General features: G+C 40.9%; 1 protein-coding gene across 4 annotated transcripts in view; it reads left to right on the top strand.

Annotated features, from left to right (window-relative positions):
- Positions 1 to 22,388, top strand: part of filip1l (filamin A interacting protein 1-like) — a 102,584-nt gene that overhangs the window by 19,122 nt on the left and 61,074 nt on the right. For 3 of the 4 annotated variants that reach the window (XM_035908604.2, XM_006792803.3, XM_087836296.1), the window contains exon 2: positions 21,847 to 22,174. In XM_035908604.2, coding sequence (XP_035764497.2) covers positions 21,857 to 22,174 — 318 coding nt within the window. In that variant the 5' untranslated portion in view covers positions 21,847 to 21,856. Of the gene's footprint in view, positions 1 to 10,903; positions 11,001 to 21,846; positions 22,175 to 22,388 lie in introns of those variants that run through there. The other variant, XM_087836295.1, reaches the window with a different exon arrangement.

The raw sequence follows: 22,388 nt of genomic DNA, 5'->3' as shown, positions 1-22,388 counted from the left end.
GAGGGAAACATGAGGATGAAACCAGGAGATGTCCTTACTGAATCATCAGAGCTGAACAGGTGATGGAGAAACAGGTTTACCTTTTAGGTGACATAAATGAGTTGAAGGGAAGTTATGAACTGTTTCTGAGAGACAGATAACCCCAGGATCCTTTTTTAGGTAGCTGACAGCTGGTAACTGTGCAGGTGCGGATCTAGCAAAGTTTTGCCAGGGGGGCCAGGTAGGGCATTAACAGGGAGAGGGGGGCACAAAGAAATACTTTTCTTTCTTATTCTCATTTAAAATGTCTAGCTTTTAAAAAATAATTATCTGAATCTTACAACAAAGGATTGATAGATTGATGCATATATACCATCAAAACAGTGAACATCACTGTCACAACAGTGTTTGTTTTCATTCAAAGGCTTTATGATTTTTCCTATAATGGTGGGCCGGTCTCTAGTCAAAATGCCCGGGCCGATTTTTTGTGGCAAGTAAGCAAGCTAGAAGACTGGCAATCTTGCTGGGTATCCAGTTACAGAAGCAACACATTAACAAGAGAATTCTGAGTAAAACCAAAGTTACTTTCCCTGGTAACTAGTTACTTTGAAAGTAACGAGTAACTTGAAGTAACTGAGTTACTTTTGTTAGAAGTAACTAGTAATGTAACTAAGTTACTATTTTAAAGTAACTTACCCAACACTGATGACCACAGTGCACCCATTTTGACAAACAAATCTGAAGCAGCTCTGTGATGCTTTCATGTGAACATGGATCAAAATGTTCCTGGCACTTTCTTGAGTCATCCATGTGTGTGAGCACCTTATTTCGTCAACACCAAATGTCTGTAAAACACTAAAATCTCTCCATCAATAATATTCTTCATCGTACAGATCCCTGAAAAAAAAAAGAAAAAGGAAAAACTGATCCTGCATATTGAAATGTTTTCTTTTGTGTGCCCCCTTTTTTACATTTACAATCAGAAAACCCAGGTTTGACTTTGAATATGCTGAATCACATTTGGAATATTCACCTGAATGTACCCAGAATGGCAGCATGGCGCCCCCTGTTGATGAACAGATACGTCCCTGCTGCCCACTGTGCAGCAGTGTGGCTGCACATTTTTACTAATCCAACAAGAACTGATGCCAAAAAACCAAAAACAAATAAGAGATATTCCCCACGACTGTGCATGCAGAGCTATTTTTCTCCAGTTGATACCAGTAAAAAGCATCATCAGTGCTCCACTTCTGAAATGCTAGATGGTTACTGAATCTGATGCCTGCCTCTGCGGCATAATCCATGTATTGGCAACATGCTAAGATGACACTGTTACAGTTTCTGGCCAGTCCAAACATTTCATTGGATTGCATCATCCCGCTGAGAGGAGACCTAGATATAAAAAAAAAAAAGTGCAACGGTGCTCTTTTTCATTAGACGCACATTTCAGCAGCCATAAGGCCTGCAGCAGAAAGTCGCCATCGTCCACCCTGCTGATTTACAAAAAACAGCATGCCTACATCTCAGCTGAAACATCTCTATTCGTCTCCAAGCGTAACTCCTCCGCTGCTCTGGAGGAGTTACAGCGTGTGCCTGAAGCTGTGGACAACTTCAGTGCAGAGGAATTCCCAAAACTGCTTCTCCTGCTGCTTTACACTAATCCTCGCAGGAAACATCTTCAACGGTTTTACGGCACCTCTTCCAGCCTCGAGGCCCGAATCCTGGTCGCTACCTGTTGCTGCGGCAACCGCACTGTTTGTAAACATTTCACTGTTTCTCTTGGACCAACGAAGGAAACCCCTCCAGCTGAGCGTGTTACTCTCTGACAGCCTTTCTCTGGGTGCTGACCTATTTAGCAGTGTTTAATAACACTTTAAGTGAAGCTGTATGAGTAGAAACACTAGACGTATATTTTATAATGGAAACACTTTTCTTGAGAGGACCCACACCTTTCTTTCCCACAGTTTAAAAGTGTCCCTGTCCTCTCTAGTGTGCATATTTGCCCCTTAATGGGTATTACTGTGGCCATTAACGCACAGTATGTGTGCCTGTATATGAGTAAAACACCTAGATGCTGTTTCGGTGTAAACTCGCTGACTTTTGTTACATTATTGGCCTCTAAACTCTTACACTCTTAAACAGTTAAATACAAAACAGCAGACCTCTGCTAACAGCTGTGAAGCTCACTGTCTTGAGATCACAGGCAAGCTTGCATATTTCCTAAGAGGTGGTTTTTATTTATTTCATTGAGTCTTTCTGTATTTTTATCAAGTATTTTTTTTAATCTTTGATTTAAAAATGCTATAAGTAGTTTCTGTGGTGGCCCTGAGAGATCACTCAAGGAAAGAGCAGCGAATAGAAAACTTTGTACAACAAAACACAACTCAAGTTAAATAAAACAATGAAAATAGACAAAAACAACAAACCCCCACAACAACACACTTTTATGGCATTTTCCCCCCCTATTTGCTGGTGTTTTCTTACGTTGCAGTCTGTTTGACCTTTCAGGGCCACCATAGCTTTTTCTCCTTTCTGGCCAAAAAGTGATTTCCGGTATTTAAAATGTTGTAAATGGCTTGATTGTGTATAATATATCTCTCATTATGAGCCAAAAAGGACATCCCTGTCACTAGGGAGAAGCTGAAATCAACTTGATGTAAAGTGACGTTTATATATCTTTTATTTATCTGGGTAAAAAGTGTCACTGACATTAAAATGTCTTTTTCAAGAGAGATCTGACTGAGAGAGCAGCAGAAATGGCAACAAATGAAACATCACAGTTCTATCAAGATATTGTAGGGGACAATAACACAAGGTCAAGAAGATCATTTCAAAACAGGTTATTTCTTTATGCACTGTGCAATCCATTGTAAATCCTGTTTACAGCAGTCTATTTACCAATATAAGCAAGGATATTAGGCATAAAATAAACACATAAAAACATCAAAATCCCTTTTTTGGTGCAACTAAGTTTGAGCTAAAAGGAAAAGCGCTGATTTGGGATCTCACGACATTGTGACCTTCTTTGGCTCCAAATGCCTTTGCAGTTTAATCATCGCTGACCCTCAAATTATATGTGTTCCTTTTTGCTATTAGAGCACATGGCCTTGCATACACGAAAATGCATAATTATGATTGTGAATAATGATTCACGTGATCGAAAACAAAGATGCCGTGACATTATTCAGCAGAAATGCATGCAGAGTAAAAGATGAATAAATGAGTATATAATAACTAATGCAATAAACAGACTTATACAGTGACATGAAAGAACAGCATAGCTTGGACCAAACACTAAAACTGGACTTTGATTACACCAAACTTTGGTGGTGTTAAAAATAAGTGACATGTTACAGTTATGTGTGATAATGTACAGCGTTAAGGAAATTCTTCAATTATTTCATTATGAATTTGCCCTCCATGAAGAACAACTTTCTATTTCACATCATCACTTTTAATGGTTCAAAGAGTAATTTTTTCCATCTTCTGGGAGTAGAATGAATCCTGTATACAGTAAACTGCTGGAACTGCTGTAAAATTGCAGGAACATTTGTACAATGTCCTGGTCTTTGTAAATACAATTTAATGTGGTAAATGTTAATGCTGTTGAGTAAAAAGACAGCAGCTGTAAAATTTTATTTTCAGTTAAGGAAAAAACTTAAACTTGAGCTCAAGCAAAACAATGATATATCAAGTCCCAACACTGCCACATTCCTACACTAGCGAAGTTTGAGGGGCTTCTGTTTTAAAATGAAATTCTCAGTTTCCTCTTCTTAGCTGATAGGATGTCTTTTGCTAATGCACCCCATCTGTTTCAGACATTCTCTTCTGCATGCCTTGGTAGTAATGGGTTGATTTTTTTGAGGGTTTTTTTCCCCTTTCCTATTATTTGAAACAGCCCAGTCATTCTCCTCTAACCTCTGGCATCAGCAAGGCATTTTCTCCCAGACAACTGCTGCTCACTGAATGGTTTCTCTTTCTCTATAAACACTAGAGATGGTTGTGTGGGAAAATCCCAGTAGTTCAACAGTTTCTGAAATAGTCCAACATGCCAAAATCCATGGTTGTTGGAGTCCACTGTAAAATAGCAGCCACGTGCTGGGAACGACTGTTTTTGTACAGCTTATAGTTAAAGAAACATCTGTTGTTTCTTTTTAATAAAAGCTAACCTGTTGCTGCCTCAAAGCTGAAATGATTTTTCCCAGTGCTAGTTTAGAGGTGTATATTTTAATCTCTAACCTGGCTAACACAGACAATTCTGTTTGCGCTGAATGAAAAACATCTGTGTCAAAACTTTTTAGGAACCAAGATAAGCAAAAAAGCTGTTTTTGGTTTTTTTTAGTAACACTGGGTATGTTCCATCCAAATCCAGTGGGATTTGGGAAAGGTTACCTCTTAAAGTGATTCTAAGTGGTGATTTAGTCCACACTCTGTTCAGTAAGCAGCACACTACCAGAAGATCCTCCAGAGGATAAACTGCTGCCCCTCCGTCTTTCCCACCCCTCTCTTCCCTTTCTCTGCTCTCTTTTGATCTGCATTTCTCTTCCCCTCAATCATCCCGACAGCAGCGTGATGTCAGGCTGCAGGAATTTTCTCTGTAATTTCTCGGTGTATGTGTCTTTGCAGTGGTGGGTGTGTGCACGCATGCATATGTTCTGTGCGTGTCTGCGAGATTTCTGCTCGCATGCCACCAGCTTGCTGTTTGCATTTCAATGTATGTGTGTGTGTGTGTGTTTGGCTGGAAAAGAGTAAGGGACCTTCTCTTTGTAGCACACCTGTTTGCTCACCTTTCACCCCAGCGACTTTAATGGCTCTTTTCCTCTGCTTCACTTCCAACACACATAAAAAGTGAAGTCATCACTTCAGTAAAAAAAAAGGCCTCTTTTATCTTTCAGGGATACCAAATGCTTATAGGAGAGAGTCCTGATGCCCTGATGAGTTGTTTTCTTAAAAGTTTAAATAACATCTGGGGAAAGGCTTTTTTTTTCTCGTGCCTTAATGTGGCACAGAACGGGCCTGGTCTAAGATTGTGAGTCCCAGCAGTCCAAGAAAAGACCTAATATCATAAAGCTCCATAATAATAAGCCTAATCGCTTTTTGAAGAACTCACATGTGTGATAAAATAACTTAATGGCCATTATAACTGGCCTTATAAGGCTTTATGAGTTAGTGACTGCCTGGCTGGCTGGCTTGGTGAGTTCATTGCGTAAAAACTCTTTGAATGAATGAGCCTTTTGACCTGGTAGGAAGTCAAAGAAACCTTGGTGGTCTCTGCTAGACAAGACTAAACTGCCAACTGTTTCCAGTAACAGCTCTGCTTTTGGCTTCGGCCATCGTCCTCTTTGCCTAATGAGAGCACAAGGTAATGGAAGGGCCTCGGGAAAGGCAGGCGGGAGAACTCATGACTAAATAATTTAGCTCTTTTCATTAATAGCGCCACACCAGAATGGATGCCAGTGTCCGTCTGTCAGTTTGTAAGTACATCATTGGCTCCAGACAGATCAGCCCCAACATTAAAACCACTGACAGGTGAAGTAAACCTGGAGTCTTACTGTGAAACACACCACATGTCCAAACAAGCTCATAGATAGATAGATAGCTTGACACTTCATTAATCCCCTCAGGGAAATTCAGGTATCCTGTAGACATAAAGTAAGCACAGGCAAAGCATAAAATGTCCACAATACATACTTTTATAGCAATAAAAGAAACAAATAAAAGGTGCATATCATCCCCATAAAACTAATGATCAGTGTTATAAAATATAATAGCAGCGGGGGTAAAGGGGTTCAATATAAGGAGATATCGACTCCATGCCTCATGGCAATGCAACTCCACAGTGGCAGCAGGCAAATACCAAATGCAGTCCCCTCACATGTCCATCAGATCAATCATTCACGCGACGGGTGAGAGTGAACCCAATCCACGCAGCCCTGAGGACCCGATGGATCCACTGCCAACGACTTGGTGGTAATATTAGACCATTAGTTTTAATGTCGTGGCATTTTTCAACAGCTGTTGGATGGATTACAATAAACTCTCTCTGTGTTTATACACCACTCTGTATTTAATCATTAGTCATTATTAATCTCTGGATCACTTCCACAGTCTATCTTTTTTCCTGTCCCTACTTTACCCGGCCTCCCCTCTCTGAGCCTGGTTCTGCTGGAGGGTTTTTCCTGTTAAAAGGGAGTTTTTCCTTTCCACTGTTGCCATGTGTTTTGTCATAGTGGGGCGTTTGATTTTGGGGGTTTTCTTTCTAATACTGTGGAGTCTTTACCTTGCAAAAACTTGTTGAAATGACTGTTGTTACAATTTGTTGCCATATAAATAAAAGAGAACTGAATTGAATTAGACTGAAAACAGACTCTTGGGGTGCCCAGATGATGACTACCCAACAAAACTGCTTGTTGTGGTCTACAAAAACTGAAACAATGTCAACATTGTTTCCAAATAGAGTAGATTACAAATTGAGAGCAGATTACTGCAAAAGAGAAATCAAATGCATTTGTTTTTGGTTGTGAACAGACATCTCACACAATGTTTTCACCACTTAAACTAATATTGCTGTCGTTAACTATTTATGGTTTTATACATCTAAATTCAATTTTAGTTGTTGCATGGTGAAGTTCATGTGAAGGGTTGTAGGCTTGGGCCACAACTTTGTTACTTTGCATTGTTTCATTGTTGCATTTTTTTTTTTTTTTTTTACAATTTTGTTTATTCATTTTAGTGTGATCTATAAAGACAACGGGAAATAATACTAACTTTTCAAATTAAGAGCATTCAAAAACAACAAATATAAAAAGACATAACATTAAATTTTCACCCTGTGGCCAGTTCGTGGTGGGGTGGTTAGTATAGCAAGAGGGTCCATTAATGCATGTTCTCCCAGTGTCTGCTGTAAACTGTCAGGGTTCCTGGGTCAGTGACCCAGTGTTTTCAGTTATGTTGTCGTTCCCACGTGTGTTCAGTTCAGCCAGCCATTCAGTCTTTCAGTCAGTCCTTTCGTTCCTGCTCTGTTCATGACCCGTGGTAGGTACCTATTTAAGATAGGACAGAGCTGTAACCACACAGTCAGTTAAAATGGATTTAATTTTAATACTAAATAAAAGTAAACGTGTAACAGCGGCACCTAAAAACAATTGAAAGCTTTACTTTATTAAGTACGGTAAAAATGATAAAATTGTACGAATGCCAGGGAGACAGGATAAGCGCTGCGGGGAACCTGTTAAAAACAAATCAACATATCAAACACGTTAAAAGGGACGGCAACTCACACTGAACCCCACTGGGCAAAACACTATAAAAAAGGCAAATCTTCAGTGCCGTCTTCACTCAGGCCCACCGTGGTGCATACAAAAAGCGGCATGACAAAAAAGGATTTGTTTTCCACACAGCATCTTCACTGTCTACAACGATATATATATATAACCCTCGGCACGTGTGCCACAGCTGGCACACAAAGGGTTAACTGATGGCACGACCATAGCTGGACTGACCATCGGGCATACCGGGCATTTGCTCAGTGGCCCGATGATTTTTTATTTTTTATCTTTAACGGTATAAACAATCAAAGGTGTTGGATTGGCCAGATGCTGGCCGGTGTATAAAAATAACTCGTTTGGTGGTGGCTATCGCGGAGCTTCCACAGATTCAGTAACATTAGCAAGTGGTGTGGCAGCAATTTTTCACACCAGTCTATTAATTAATGAAAGACCAAGACAGACTTTTAATTCATTTGAAAGCCTGATGCTTAACATTGTCCACCCCAGCTGTGAAACTCAGAAACCAGTCTTACTTGTTATCATCTATCGTCCACCTGGGCCTTACACAGAGTTTCTGTCTGATTTCTCAGACTTTATATCTAATTTAGTTCTGAGCTCAGATAAAATAATTATTGTGGGTGATTTTAACATCCATGTTGATGCTAAAAATGACAGCCTCAACATGGCATTTAATCTGTTGTTAGACTCAATTGGTTTCTCTCAAAATGTAAAAGAACCCACCCACCACTTTAATCACACTCTAGATCTTGTTTTAACATATGGCATAGAAACTGAACATTTAACAGTGTTTCCTGAAAACCCTCTCCTGTCTGATCATTTCTTGATAACATTTACATTTACAATAATTGATTACACAGCAGTGGAGAGTGGACTTTATCAAAGTAGATGTCTTTCTGAAAGCGCTGTAACTAAGTTTAAGAATATAATCCACCCACTGTTATCATCGTCAATGCCCTGTACCAACACAGAGCAGAGCAGCTATCTGAACGCTACCCCAACAGAGGTCGATTATCTTGTTAATAATTTCACCTCCTCACTACGTACGACTCTGGATACTGTAGCTCCAGTGAAAACTAAGGTCTCTAATCAGAAGTACCTGACCCCGTGGTATAATTCTCAAACACGTACCCTAAAGCAGATGACTCGTAATCTGGAGAGGAAATGGCGTGTCACAAATTTAGAGGATCATCATTTAGCCTGGAGAAATAGTTTGTTGCGCCTCTGTCAGTGCGCCCCAGGGTGGCTGTGGTTACATTGTAGCTTACCATCACCAGTGTGTGAATGTGTGCGTGAATGGGTGGATGACTGGATATGTAAAGCGCTTTGGGGTCCTTAGGGACTAGTAAGGCGCTATATAAATACAGGCCATTTACCATTTACCATTTATAAGAAAGCCCTCCGCAAAGCCAGAACAGCTTACTACTCATCACTGATTGAAGAAAATAAGAACAACCCCAGGTTTCTCTTCAGCACTGTAGCCAGGCTGACAAAAAGTCAGAGCTCTTTTGAGCCAACCATCCCTTTAACGTTAACTAGTGATGACTTCATGAACTTCTTCACAAATAAAATTTTTATCATTAGAGAAAAAATTACCAATAATCATCCCACAGATGTAATATTATCTACAGCTACTCTTAGTACCATTGATGTTAAGTTAGACTCTTTTTCTCCAATTGATCTTTCTGAGTTAACTTCAATAATTACTTCCTCCAAACCATCAACGTGTCTTTTAGACCCCATTCCTACAAAACTGCTCAAAGAAGTTCTGCCATTGATTAATTCTTCAATCTTATATATGATCAACCTATCTCTAATAATCGGCTATGTACCACAGGCCTTCAAGGTGGCTGCAGTTAAACCTTTACTCAAAAAGCCATCTCTAGACCCAGCAGTCTTAGCTAATTATAGGCCAATCTCCAACCTTCCTTTCATATCAAAAATCCTTGAAAGAGTAGTTGTCAAACAGCTAACAGATCATCTGCAGAGGAATGGTTTATTTGAAGAGTTTCAGTCAGGTTTCAGAGTTCATCACAGCACAGAAACAGCTTTAGTGAAGGTTACAAATGATCTTCTTATGGCCTCTGACAGTGGACTCATCTCTGTGCTTGTCCTGCTAGACCTTAGTGCAGCATTCGATACTGTTGACCATAATATCCTATTAGAGCGATTAGAACATGCTGTAGGTATTACAGGTATTGCACTGCAGTGGTTTGTATCATATCTATCTAATAGACTCCAATTTGTGCATGTAAATGGAGAGTCCTCTTCACACACTGAGGTTAATTATGGAGTTCCACAGGGTTCAGTGCTAGGACCAATTCTGTTTACATTATACATGCTTCCCCTAGGCAGCATCATTAGAAGACATAGCATACATTTTCACTGCTATGCAGATGACACCCAGCTCTATCTGTCCATGAAGCCAGATAACACACACCAATTAGTTAAACAGCAGGAATGTCTTAAAGACATAAAGACTTGGATGGCCACTAACTTTCTGCTTCTTAACTCAGATAAAACTGAGGTCATTGTACTCGGCGCTGAAAAGCTTAGAAATATGGTATCTAACCAGATTCTTACTCTGGATGGCATTACTTTGGCCTCCAGTAACACTGTGAGGAACCTTGGAGTCATTTTTGACCAGGATATGTCCTTCAACGCACATATTAAACAAATATGTAAGACTGCGTTCTTCCATTTGCGCAACATCTCTAAAATTAGAAATATCCTGTCTCAGAGTGACGCTGAAAAACTAGTTCATGCATTTATTACTTCCAGGCTGGACTACTGCAATTCATTATTATCAGGATGTCCAAAAAACTCACTGAAAAGCCTTCAGTTAATCCAAAATGCTGCAGCAAGAGTACTGACAGGGACTAGAAAGAGAGAGCATATTTCTCCTGTTTTGGCTTCCCTTCATTGGCTTCCTGTTAAATCCAGAATTGAATTCAAAATCCTGCTCCTCACATACAAGGTCTTAAATAATCAGGCCCCATCTTATCTTAATGACCTTGTAGTACCATATCACCCTATTAGAGCACTTCGCTCCCGCTCTGCAGGCCTACTTGTTGTTCCTAGAGTATTTAAAAGTAGAATGGGAGGGAGAGCCTTCAGTTTTCAGGCCCCTCTTCTGTGGAACCAGCTTCCAGTTTGGATTCGGGAGACAGACACTATCTCTACTTTTAAGATTAGGCTTAAAACTTTTCTTTTTGCTAAAGCATATAGTTAGGGCTGGACCAGGTGACCCTGAATCCTCCCTTAGTTATGCTGCAATAGATGTAGGCTGCCGGGGGATTCCCATGATGCATTGAGTTTTTCCTTTCCAGTCATCTTTCTCACTCACTATGTATTAACAGACCTCTCTGCATTGAATCATATCTGTTATTAACCTCTGTCTCTCTTCCACAGCATGTCTTTTATCCTGTCTTCCTTCTCTCACCCCAACCGGTCGCAGCAGATGGCCGCCCCTCCCTGAGCCTGGTTCTGCCGGAGGTTTCTTCCTGTTAAAAGGGAGTTTTTCCTTCCCACTGTTGCCAAAGTGCTTGCTCATAGGGGGTCATATGATTGTTGGGTTTTTCTCTGTATCTATGAAGCGCCTTGAGGCGACTTTTGTTGTGATTTGGCGCTATATAAATAAAATTGAATTGAATTGAATTGGATGAGAGAAAGGTGAGGCAAGAAGAGAGACTCGAGGCGGCCGCCGGTCTGAGTATCAGGTGAACTGAACTTCAGGTACGAAGTTATGACCTGCAGTGTATCTGAGTCAGATATAAACCAAGTTTAGGTGGAGTTTATTTTTGTTGTGCTGACTTTTTACAGTCAGTTACAATAACTCGTACTGCGTACTAGCTAGCATGAACTTTATCTTATTCATAAGTTAGTAGAGTTGCCAACCGTCCCGTAAAAAGACGGAATCCTCCCGCATTCAGAGAAAATATTACGCGTTTTGTATTGAGCTGAAAAGGAACACAGTTTGTCCCGTACTTCAGCTAGAATGGAAAAGGACACAAAGCTGGAGTTATTCTGTCGTTACGCTGTCAGCTGCCTCTTCTTCTCTCATTCTCTCTCTCCGGTTGCTACTTCAATCATGAAACTGATCAATGATCAGCTGATCGGCTTTTCTCTCTTGTTTATTTATCGCCCACTTTGCGCCAGAAAGAAGAAACCAGCGGATGTCGCGTTAAACAACAGCAGCACGTTTAAGCTTGATCAGCTATTGTTAGAATTTATTTAATATTAATTTCTAGTATCAGTTGATGTTTGCTGGAGCCACAGCTGTAAAAGCTGCTGGTCATTATGTCGGTTTGGATATCTGGTGAGAGGGAAACATGAGGATGAAACCAGGAGATGTCCTTACTGAATCATCAGAGCTGAACAGGTGATGGAGAAACAGGTTTACCTTTTAGGTGACATGAGTGAGTTGAGGGGAAGTTATGAACTGTTTCTGAGAGACAGATAACACCAGGATCCTTTTTCTATGTAGCTGACAGCTGGTAACTGTGCAGGGGCGGATCTAGCAAAGTGTTGCCAGGGGGCCAGGTAGGGCATTAACAGGGAGAGGGGGGCACAGAGAAATACTTTCTTATTCTCATTTAAAATGTCTCGCTTTTATTAAATAATTATCTGAATCTTACAACCAAAGTTTTTATCTGACGTAAAATGTATAGAAATCATACATATACCAACAAGATTGTACATCACTGTCACAACAATGTTTGTTTTCATTCAAAGGCTTTATGGCTTTAATACCTGGTGGACCGGTCTCTAGTCAAAATGCCCGGGCTGATTTTTTGTCCCAGTGCAGCCCTGGGCACGACACACAGTGAATTAATCTGAGAGGGTGCATTAAAAGATAAATGGCCGCACCAGCGGTGCACATCGCAAATTAGCTCGCATAGACACATTAGTTGTGCCGCTTCTTAATGACAGTATGTTAGCTACCAACTACCAACTACCAGATTCAACTTGTAATTGTCTAAAATTAATTTCACCTACTGGTGAGGGGGCGTTGTTAGCTTTCCATATTCCGACACTTCAAAAGCTTCAGGAGCTTTCTGCTCAGCACAGCATCAGCACCAAATACACGGATACATCCGTAGACTCGAGACAGAATTCACAATGCGTTTTTGGGACTTTCAGGTGTTTGGACCAATGTTTTATTTTCTGATCAAACCAGAAAGCTTTAATGAGCAGCTAGATTTGTCTTGCATTAAGTGGCTGAGTTAATGCCAGTTAATGCAACATCGAAGCAGCTGGAATCCATACCTGTGCATGTTCATGCAGCTTGCATTTTCACCTGTTGGACATCACTACCTGACAAGTTTAACTGTCTTCAGAACATTGCAGAGGCCTTATTGACAGTATTTGGCTCTACTTATCTGTGTGAGCAGATTTTCTCTCACATGAGTGTCCTCAGGTCTGAATGCTGGACACTCGGAGACCTGTGTCTCTGAGTGGGAGACCAGAGATCACATTAACATGTGTGTCTCTGTATTAACAAACATGCCATATTGGCCCAGTTTATTTTTCTTATCATTGTTGTGAGGAGACCATAAATAGCATTTGTATTTTCTGTTGTACAGTTCATTTGCTGTTATGGATAAAAAGTGTCTTTTTTTTGTTTCAAAATAGCTGATAGCTATTCGCTGATAGCTGCCAACAACTGCGAACAAATATAATTCTATAAAGTTCTTCTATATAGTGTGTAACTGTTAATATAGAGCGTTATTAAATTGTATTTATTGCTAATGCAATCATATAGCACACTGACTTCTGAGGAAATCTCAGATGGCACTCATCATCATAAAGGTTGCCTACCCCTGTATATATATATATATATATATATATATATATATATATATAAAATATAAAAAGGGTAAAACACTGAACCAGGGGCGGTTCCCAGACTCAGGTCTCACCTGTCACAAAAACAACATCACCCTGCACCGTGAGTCCTGCGTTTGGGTGATCTCTTCCTCGTCTCCACACACAGCCACTGACATAAACAGGCACTCTGGCCTAATTCCACAGTCCAAAAACATACATGGGGTTAGGCTAATTGGTATTAATGGTTATAGGACTGAATTTAGATTTGTCCACTAATTATTTATTTAATTGATGCCCAGATGCCCACAAAATTAATAAAATTTCCATCAGCTATGCTCTTGTGTAAATAAATGCTAATATGAGAAGTGACATGAATGCAGAAGTATTTTAAAATGTCATTCTGTCAGATAGTTAGCAGGGGGAAATGACTCTGGCTGCTTAAAGGTTGATGAGAAAGTGACCCCCACTGCTCACTGGACTAATGACTAGGGATGGGTATCATTTAAGTTTTATCCGATAACGGTGCCAAACCGGTACTTTTGAAACGGTGCCGGTGCTTAAACAGTGCTCGAACCGGTGCTTAAAGAATGGAGAACACACACTTTGTCCAAAAACCTCTTATGTTTTTATTTTTAGCAGTCTCTTTTTTTCTGCAAAATGATAACCAAGTTAGCCTTTTCTGTTGATACAACATACCTACTTTGGTTGGAACCGGTGCTTAAACAATGGAAAACACAAACTTTGGAGACAAGAAGACAGACAACAACGATGGTGTTTGCTAGTTCACCTTACATGCATTAATGTAATAACGTGGTTAGCCTACTCAACGTAAATTACACACGAACAACATTAAGCTACTCACGCAGAGAAGTACGCCATCATCATCCATCATCATTTCTGCTACACTGGCAGGGCTAGGGGCCAGGACTTTCCTCTTTGGGTTCTTGGGGGATGTTACTAACTCCGGGTCCGATAACAGGCAACCCACCCGCAGTAGATGCGCACGGTGTGAGGTGTCGCAGCAAGCTATCAAATACCAGAATCAGAATCAGAATCGTGTTTATTGGCCAAGCATATGTGCAGACACATACGAGGAATTTGGTTCCGGTAGATGGAGGCTCTCAAGCACAGCAATGTAAATCACACACACACACACACACACACACACACACACACACACACACACACACACACACACACACACACACACTATATATACATTACACATGCATACACATACATACACAAAGCTGTGTAAACCAACTATAAATAACTAATCTAAACTTGTATACATAAAATACAGAAATGAAATGAGGTGGAATGAATACTGCAGAATGTACATAAGGTGCAGTTGCAGTCTGGCAGTGGGAGCAGTGTGACAGGTCAACTGTTTAGAAGGGAGATGGCGAGGGGAAAGAAACTGTTCCTGTGTCGGGTGGTCCTGGTCTGCAGGCTTCTGCCAGAGGGCAGCAGATCAAAAAGTCTGTGTCCAGGGTGTGAGGGGTCTGTGATGATTTTCCCTGCCCGTTTCCTGGTTCTTGAGAGGTACAGATCCTGGATGGAGGGCAGGGGGGCGCCGATGATCCTTTCTGCTGCCCGTACAGTCCGCTGCAGTCTGCTCCTGTCCTGTTTAGTGGCTGCACCATACCAGACTGTGATGGAGGAGCACAGGACAGACTCAATGACCGCAGTGTAGAACTGGATCAGCAGCTCCTGTGGAAGACTGTACTTCCCCAGTTGTCTCAGGAAGTACATCCTCTGTTGGGTCTTTTTGAGGATGGAGTTGGTGTTGGTCTCCTACTTCAAGTCCTGGGAGATGGTGGTACCCAGGAACTTGAAGATCTTCGCAGTCGACACAGGGCTGTCTGATATGGTAAGGGGGGGCAGAGTTGAGGGATGTCTCCTGAAGTCCACTGTCATCTCTACAGTTTTAAGAGTGTTCAGCTCCAGATTGTGCAGACTGCACCAGAGTACCAGCCGCTCAACTTCCTGCCGGTATGCAGTAAATACGACGCATTTCTCGGCTTTTAAAAAAACGCTATGCGTCGCCAGGTATTTCCTCAGATTCGAGGTGTTACCTCCTTTGCACAGTATCACCTTAAAGCACTTGTTGCAGGCTGCTTCGTTTGCATCTTTTGCTGTGAAGTACAGCCAGACTTTTGACCGCTTCGCCTTGGGAATTTTTAATCTGTAGCTCTGCTCTAAAAGAACCTGAGCCCGCCTCCTATCCTTGGAAAGGTAAAATGATTGGCTAGAATCCAAAGTGTATGACATCCCAGGAAAAAAAAAAGCTCCAAAATAAAGCTGCTTCTTGGTCTGGTTACTACCGTTTATGTCAGAACAATATCGCTACCCATCCCTACTAATGACCTCAGTAAAGACTTCTTTAGTGGTATATAGTTGGATGCACCCACTTCACCTCTACATTAACTCTGTGCCATGTTCATTTAGTGAAGTCTGCTCCCAAAGATGATAAAGCAGCTCGTGATTTAGGGTGGGGCTGTGTGGTGATTGAAAATCCACAACTGTGTGAGCCTGCAGCTCCCCTCAGCTTCACGGTTAGTCGTCGATCGTCACATTTAACTTCAAAATACCAAAACGGCACCTTCACCAACCAACAGGTGGTGGCATGGTGGTTCATGCCCATCTTTTATATACAGTCTATGTCTACAAGCTGGAAAACTAAGATTGTTGTTGTTTTAGCTTACTCACTGTTTAGCTCAAAACACCACTTAGCCGAATTATATCAGGAAGCTGTGCCAGCATGGGCTCTGTGTGTGGGTACACACCCACATGTAAGTGTATATACACCTAAAAATGAGAAGCTGTTGAGATGTTTAAACCAAACACACACAAACACGCACACACACATATTAATTTTCCCTCTGTGTCCAATTGTGTTTGTGCTTGAGTGATTCTCTTTTAGTGTGTTTGTCTTTATTGCCAAAGAGCACACTGAGTGGCCAACTCTGTTGCATAAGATCTGAGCACCTGTTAATCATAACATCAACTCCTGGCACTGATCTTTGCTTGCAAAATGAAAAATGAGCAGAGTTTATTCAAATCGCGCTGACAAGCACGCCTTACTCTGGTTGGATGGGATTAGTGAGAGGACAAAGCGCGGTTAAGTCATCCCTGGGCAGTTTCACACATGTCGCACACCCATTCATTCATGCTGTTTGTGTCAATAAGCACTTCGGCAGATGGAAATGGTGATCTGTTGTTATTATATGAGAATCACAGGTAGAAACACGATAGCTTCAGCAGGTTGACAGTTGGATAATACGATGACTTCATCTGAAATATTGACAGGTCTGAACTGGTTTTCGGCTTCGAACACAGTCAAAGTTTTCCCCAGTTAGACTTACACAGGCCATACACAGAGGATAACAGAAACTCCCACCCATCCATTCATTCTCTTCCACTTATCCAATCAAGGGTCACAGGGGTGCTGGAGATTATCCCAGCTACCATAGGGTAAGAAGCAGGGAACACCCTGGACCGGTCACCAGTCCATCACAGGGGTAACAAAGGCAGACTCCACAGAGAACGATCCCGGCCAGATGGTGGATTCAAACCCAGGTTAACCCTCCTACGCCCCCCCATATAGAAACTCAATCACTAAAATGGTCCTGACAGGGTTATCCGAGGTTTCTGTCCACACATGGTGGTCAGTTACCGGAACTTGGTCTTCACACCTTCTCTGCTGACAACAACAATGTCATGGAGAAAATATGGCCTCACACCAGCTTTTAGTAGCTATTGTTTTTCCGACTCCTCGGGTGATGGAAGGCCCGAAAGAAATTTTCAAACAGCATCTTTTTTTTTTGTTTTTGTTAGTTTTTTCTTGCTTTGTTTGTAAGCTTTGCTTTCTCTTGGCACTGCTGCCTTCCAAAGTCTATTTACATCCTGTGTTTATTTAGATTTGGATGGTGCTGCTGATGCTGCAGAGCAGATGATGGGATTTTAACAGTTAACGGCGATTAACTCCAGTGTTATCGCATCGATCAGCCGAAGTCTGCTCCATCAAATCGTTTTGTTTGTTTTTTTACCCCCTTACATTTAGAAAGAAAAAAGAAAGATGTTTTGTGCTTTGTAACTACAGTCAAACAAATTAGTTTCCCATCTGTTTAAAAATACATCAGCACAGCTGGCCGGCTTGCTTTCGCACACCCATTTGAATGTTTCCAAAGATTTCTTTGCTTTCATCTTGGCTTCCTGTAACCAATAATACAGATCAGAAAAATCAGGGACATCACTCACCCGAGATACAATGCTGATCTCAAAACTAATTTATTTGACTCCCACCAGGACTGCAGGGGACTGATTTGGAGAAACATCAGATCCGATCTGATCCTGAGCTATTTTCCTGTTCCCTCAGTGAACATTTTCATTTTTTTTTATGAACTATGTGATGTATTTCTGATCCATCTTGGAAATTTTGCAGATACGTGATACTTGCACATGTAAGAATCCCAGCAGGGCTTTACATGTCTGTGACCCTTGGATTTGTTGCGCAATCCCTGATCAAATCTGCGCTCTCCAGCCCCAAATATGTATCTTGCATTTGTGAACTTGAACAGGCTGCAGTTGTGCTGTAGTGACTAATAGCTGCGTTTCATTAGGACACTTACTGTTCTGATGACACAGGCTTAACTGCATGTTTGCTTTACATATTGCAAGCACATTACTTAATTCTTCACAGACACACTTGCTCACACATTTCGAAGAGCTCTGTCTATCGCCTGTAGCCCAGATCTCTGAGTAAGCCGATGTGGAGTCTGTCTTAGACTGCAGGGAATTACCTCAGCTCTGAATCATGTGGCGCCTTGCCTAGAGTGTGCACAATGCAATCAGCCAGCCATCTTTCTTACTCATAAACTGTCAGAGGGCCTCACACAGAGGCTGGACACGAACTGCAGGAGTCGAGTCAAACACACTGTTTTTTTCTGTGTTCCAATTGGGCCGTATTAGGATTAAAAATATGACTTGAAGTTTGTGTTAAATAGTAAGCAAATACAGTTCAAACAGAGTGCACATGGGGACAGATCACAAGCCTAGGTATAGCTGGGGTATCACCAAATAAGCTGTGCAGGTGTAGGTGAGCCACACTCAAACATATGGCTGTTGGGCCAGACATCCTGGTGTGATGATGGAGGAGTACAACGCTGGAATGACATTTTGTAACTTTTGTAACTTTCATGGTATGTGTGTTGTTGTTGTTTTTTTAAAAGCTAATGTGATCTGTAATTTTTAATACAAATGCACAGCCCTAAAGTTGATCTTCTGTTTTCTGAGTAGATGTTCACTGTATGTAAAATGCTTCCAGTAGAATTGTATTTAACACAAATGGAAGAGGAAACTGGAGTTTTATTATAGGTGAAGTGAATGTAGTGGCTTTCCTGGTCAGGCAACTTGAGATAAAATTTAACGTAAATGACTCTGAAACACCTAAAACTACTCTTGCACAGTGTTGTACTGTAATTAAAAGTTCTGATCCACCCCTCATTTCTTCATACTTTGCTTCTGAGCTGTCAGATCTTCTTGTAACTTCTAAAGTGGTCTCGAGCAACAGTTCTCCAGGCTACTCATTTTTAGTCCAGTCCTTGTACCTGACTGTATTAAAAAACTTTTTTATCTTTAATTTGAAGCCACTTAAAAATGTGGGAATCCTCTTAAAAACCCTATTTTCTTAAGCCTGCAGTGGGATATGGTCGGTGACTCAGCTGTTCTGACTGGAGCTTTAAAAAATGGGGCACACACCTACACAAACATTTTGCCTTGATGTTTAAAAAAAAAACATGTAAGATACGATTGTGGTAAGCTCAGATGTTGGCTGACTCTACTCGTTTTAATCTGCAGTTTAAAGACAGTTTTAAATCGTATAAAGAAGCAAAAACCTACAACATATTTTTACTGCAAACTGTGTGTCTGAAATCTAAACACTAAGAGGATATGATAGAACAGCGGGCGCTGGAATGATTTTACTTTGACACCTTGACTTTTGGCATTCAGCGGTGCCCATGATAGTCTCCTTCAGCTATGTTGTTATTCTTTACTCGTGCCTTAAGTACAGCACAATGTAGATGAAACATGGACTTTTAGTATTTCATTACATATAGTACTGTACAAAAGGTTTGACCTAACCTTCATTGCTTCGAATTTTAACATTTTTCTTTGGACATTGGCTGCTTTTTCACTCATTTTCAGTCCAGTCCTTGTACCTGACCATTTTCAGATAATCTTTTTGTGTGTTGAGCCATGTAAATCTGACCTACGAATCAGTCAAACATAAAAAGAATCATGTATGTTTGCACATACATGATATATATATATATATATATATATATATATGTAACTTGTTCTATATATATATATATATGACTTAGCATAGCATAATAGCATCTTACCTCCCTTTTCCTTGTCCTTGCTGTCATTTCGAGCTGCTTTAGTTGGTTCCCCTTCAAAGAAAATCAACACACTCTAATCCCAGTATTTCTGTCACTGTCCCTTACAGAGTACAGTATTGCATTATGTTATGTTGCTCAGTTACAAATGACAAAATAAATGTAACCAAGTATACTGTTGTGAAATATGTCTGTTAGCCAGAACTGCCACTTTTGAGCTCAGTTAGTTGGACTCATTTTGATGTGAGTGGAGCCGGATGAATTATGATCTAATGCCTTTGGGCAGCTTATTCTCTCTGACATCAAACACAAATGAGTCTCAGCATGTTTCAGTTCTGGTTTGTCTTTTGAATATATTTACTTTAGCCGAGCATAATGCTGAAAAAGTAATAAATTACTTTGCAAAAGAGCTTTCAAAGAGGTTTCTTTGCCCGCAAGCTTGTAGCTTGCATTCATCTATTTATCATAGTTTGATTTGTCATAGTCAATGAGTCCCTGAATAGCCCATTCCTAAACCAGATGCCACAAAGGCACACTGTATATGCCAAACAGACCTTGGTAGGTAGCCACGATGCTTTTTATTCATAGCACACAACATCATCTACCCTAATGTTAACCCTTTTTCTAACCACACTCTGGGCCCACCTATCATCATATGTATAACTAACAGAGTAGGTACACATTAAAACTACAGAACTCAGGGGTCTGACTGATTTTGGCTGCTTTTTCTATGTTAAAAATAAATCAATAAAGCACTTTCTGGGAAAATTCACCAGCTGCTAATGACTGTCAGCAGTTCTGGGTAATTCGCTGCGACAGGACTAAAGGTCCAGGGTCCAAAAACGGTTCTGGTGCTGTCAGAAAATTGGTGGACTAATCGGGCTTTGTGGCCAGTGGTACGACGTGGTGATGATGAATCAATTCCGCTGAGTGACTAGTAATAACACAGCAGGGAATGACGACATGCCACCGCGCTGTACGCATTGCATATATGGAACTGGATGCAGGTCTAGTTTATGACCTACTTCTGGACGATGACAGGTTACATCTGCTGTGTGTGATGGTGTGTGATGAGATCCCCCTGCGGAGTCCAGCATGTTAATAAAAACATGCTTCAGGATAAAGACAAGACACTGATGAGAAAGGTCCCCTCTTAAATACTTTTCCTGTCATTGAATGAGTACTTCTGGTGGACTATTTTCATTGTTCCTCTGCCCTCTTTAAATATGCTTGCAGAACCAGTCCTGCAAGTGCACCCGTCAAGCATTTGAGGAGAGCTCTTAAATTGCACCATTACCCACTAAGGCCTAAATCAGGGATGTTAAACTCACTGTACAGCCCACTTTGATCTTAAGTGGGCCGGACCAGTGAGACTACCCTTTCTATTGGTATAAAGAAGTTTAACTACACCCTTAATCCCTGAGATGTGTTTGTATTAGAGAAAGAAGTGCAAGTCCTAATGTACATCTCAGATTTCCTGCAACAAAGCTACTGTAGTAAACTAAAGAAAGCTGTCGCCATGACATGCAAAAAATAAGTAATAAATGTGTAAAATTACAGAAGAAGTTCTGGTAGCTTGTTGCCATGACATGCCATTAAACCTTTTGTGGTAATTCACAGAAGATGTTGTAGTGTTCTGTTGCAGAGTGTAGCAACTCTGATTAAACACCTAGCTAAACCTTTGTCAATGAATACAGTCTGAGTAGAGTTGACCTTTTACTCTCAGAATCTTCATTTGACAAGCGGTGAAAACTGTAGTTGAAAAGAAATACAGAATAGTGTAAATGCCTTTGAGGCCTTTGAGGCATCACAGATGTCCTCTTTAAGAAAAAAATAAAAATTGATAATAATAATAATAATAATAATAATAATAATAATAATAATAATGTGGCTCGTTGTAGTAAAAAAAAAACAGAAAGGTTTTTGTTGTTTAATTACTTATCTATTACTGTCTGTTGTAATATGAATGAATGGCCATGGGGGAAAAGCTGTAAAACTAATGCAAATACAGTTAAAGGTCAAAACTATGCAATCCTTCACTTGTTTCAAAACTACCCATCTGAGTTTTTTGGAGTTGGAGTCTTTGTCAATTTTGTCCCCTGAGCCTTATGTTTGACACCCTTGGCCTAAAATATTTGCCCAGAAAATCAATGTAAAAGATGACATTGTGACATTGTCCTTTAATTGAAGGTCATGAATGAAATCAGTTGTCAGACACTTTATATGTTCAGTTTCTTTTCCGTTTCTCTTGACTTTATGCAAAGACGAATGACAGAAAAGACAATAAATGTACATTTATTTGCATACAGACAGTAACAAGCGTGTTCCTCTCTTTCACTGAACAGGTAGACGAACATGCGATCCCGCAGCAACAGTCTGGAGGACGTAACCAAGGCCAAGCTGATGCAGCAGGCAGATACTCGCAAGAGATCTGCAGAGCGAGATGAGCCCTCTGGAAGGGCAGAGCGTCGCGGTCGACACCGCGAGCCACCAGACGACACCGGCACCATTCAGAGGAACAACAAGACTCCCAAGAAGAGCACCAGCACAGGAGGAAGTGGGTGCAGCAGCAGTGCCAGCGGCGCTGCCAAGGGTGGTCGAAGGGAGAAGGGCAGGGACCTTTCCCGTGATGACCTTGTCTTTCTTCTGAGTTTGCTTGAAGGAGAGCTACAGGTAACCCAAACAGTAGAGATGACTAGGGGAATGTGGATTTAGCCCAGACAACATACAACCATTAAAGCAGCTGGTAGGCCTGCAGACATAGCACCATCCCCTGGCTTAGTGCGCTCTCAAGTTGGTCTGTGTTAACAGACAGCTGACAGCTGAGGCTTCTTCCTGTTTCCTACACTACAGCCGAGAATCGCCTGGCAGTAGGAATGGAAACTAA

This window comes from Neolamprologus brichardi, chromosome 23, assembly GCF_056152115.1.
Source record: "Neolamprologus brichardi isolate AB-2024 chromosome 23, ASM5615211v1, whole genome shotgun sequence".
Classification (NCBI taxonomy): Eukaryota; Metazoa; Chordata; class Actinopteri; order Cichliformes; family Cichlidae; genus Neolamprologus; species Neolamprologus brichardi.
The sequence above is the reverse complement of the archived record's forward strand: the minus strand, read 5'-3'. Positions and strand labels throughout refer to the sequence as shown.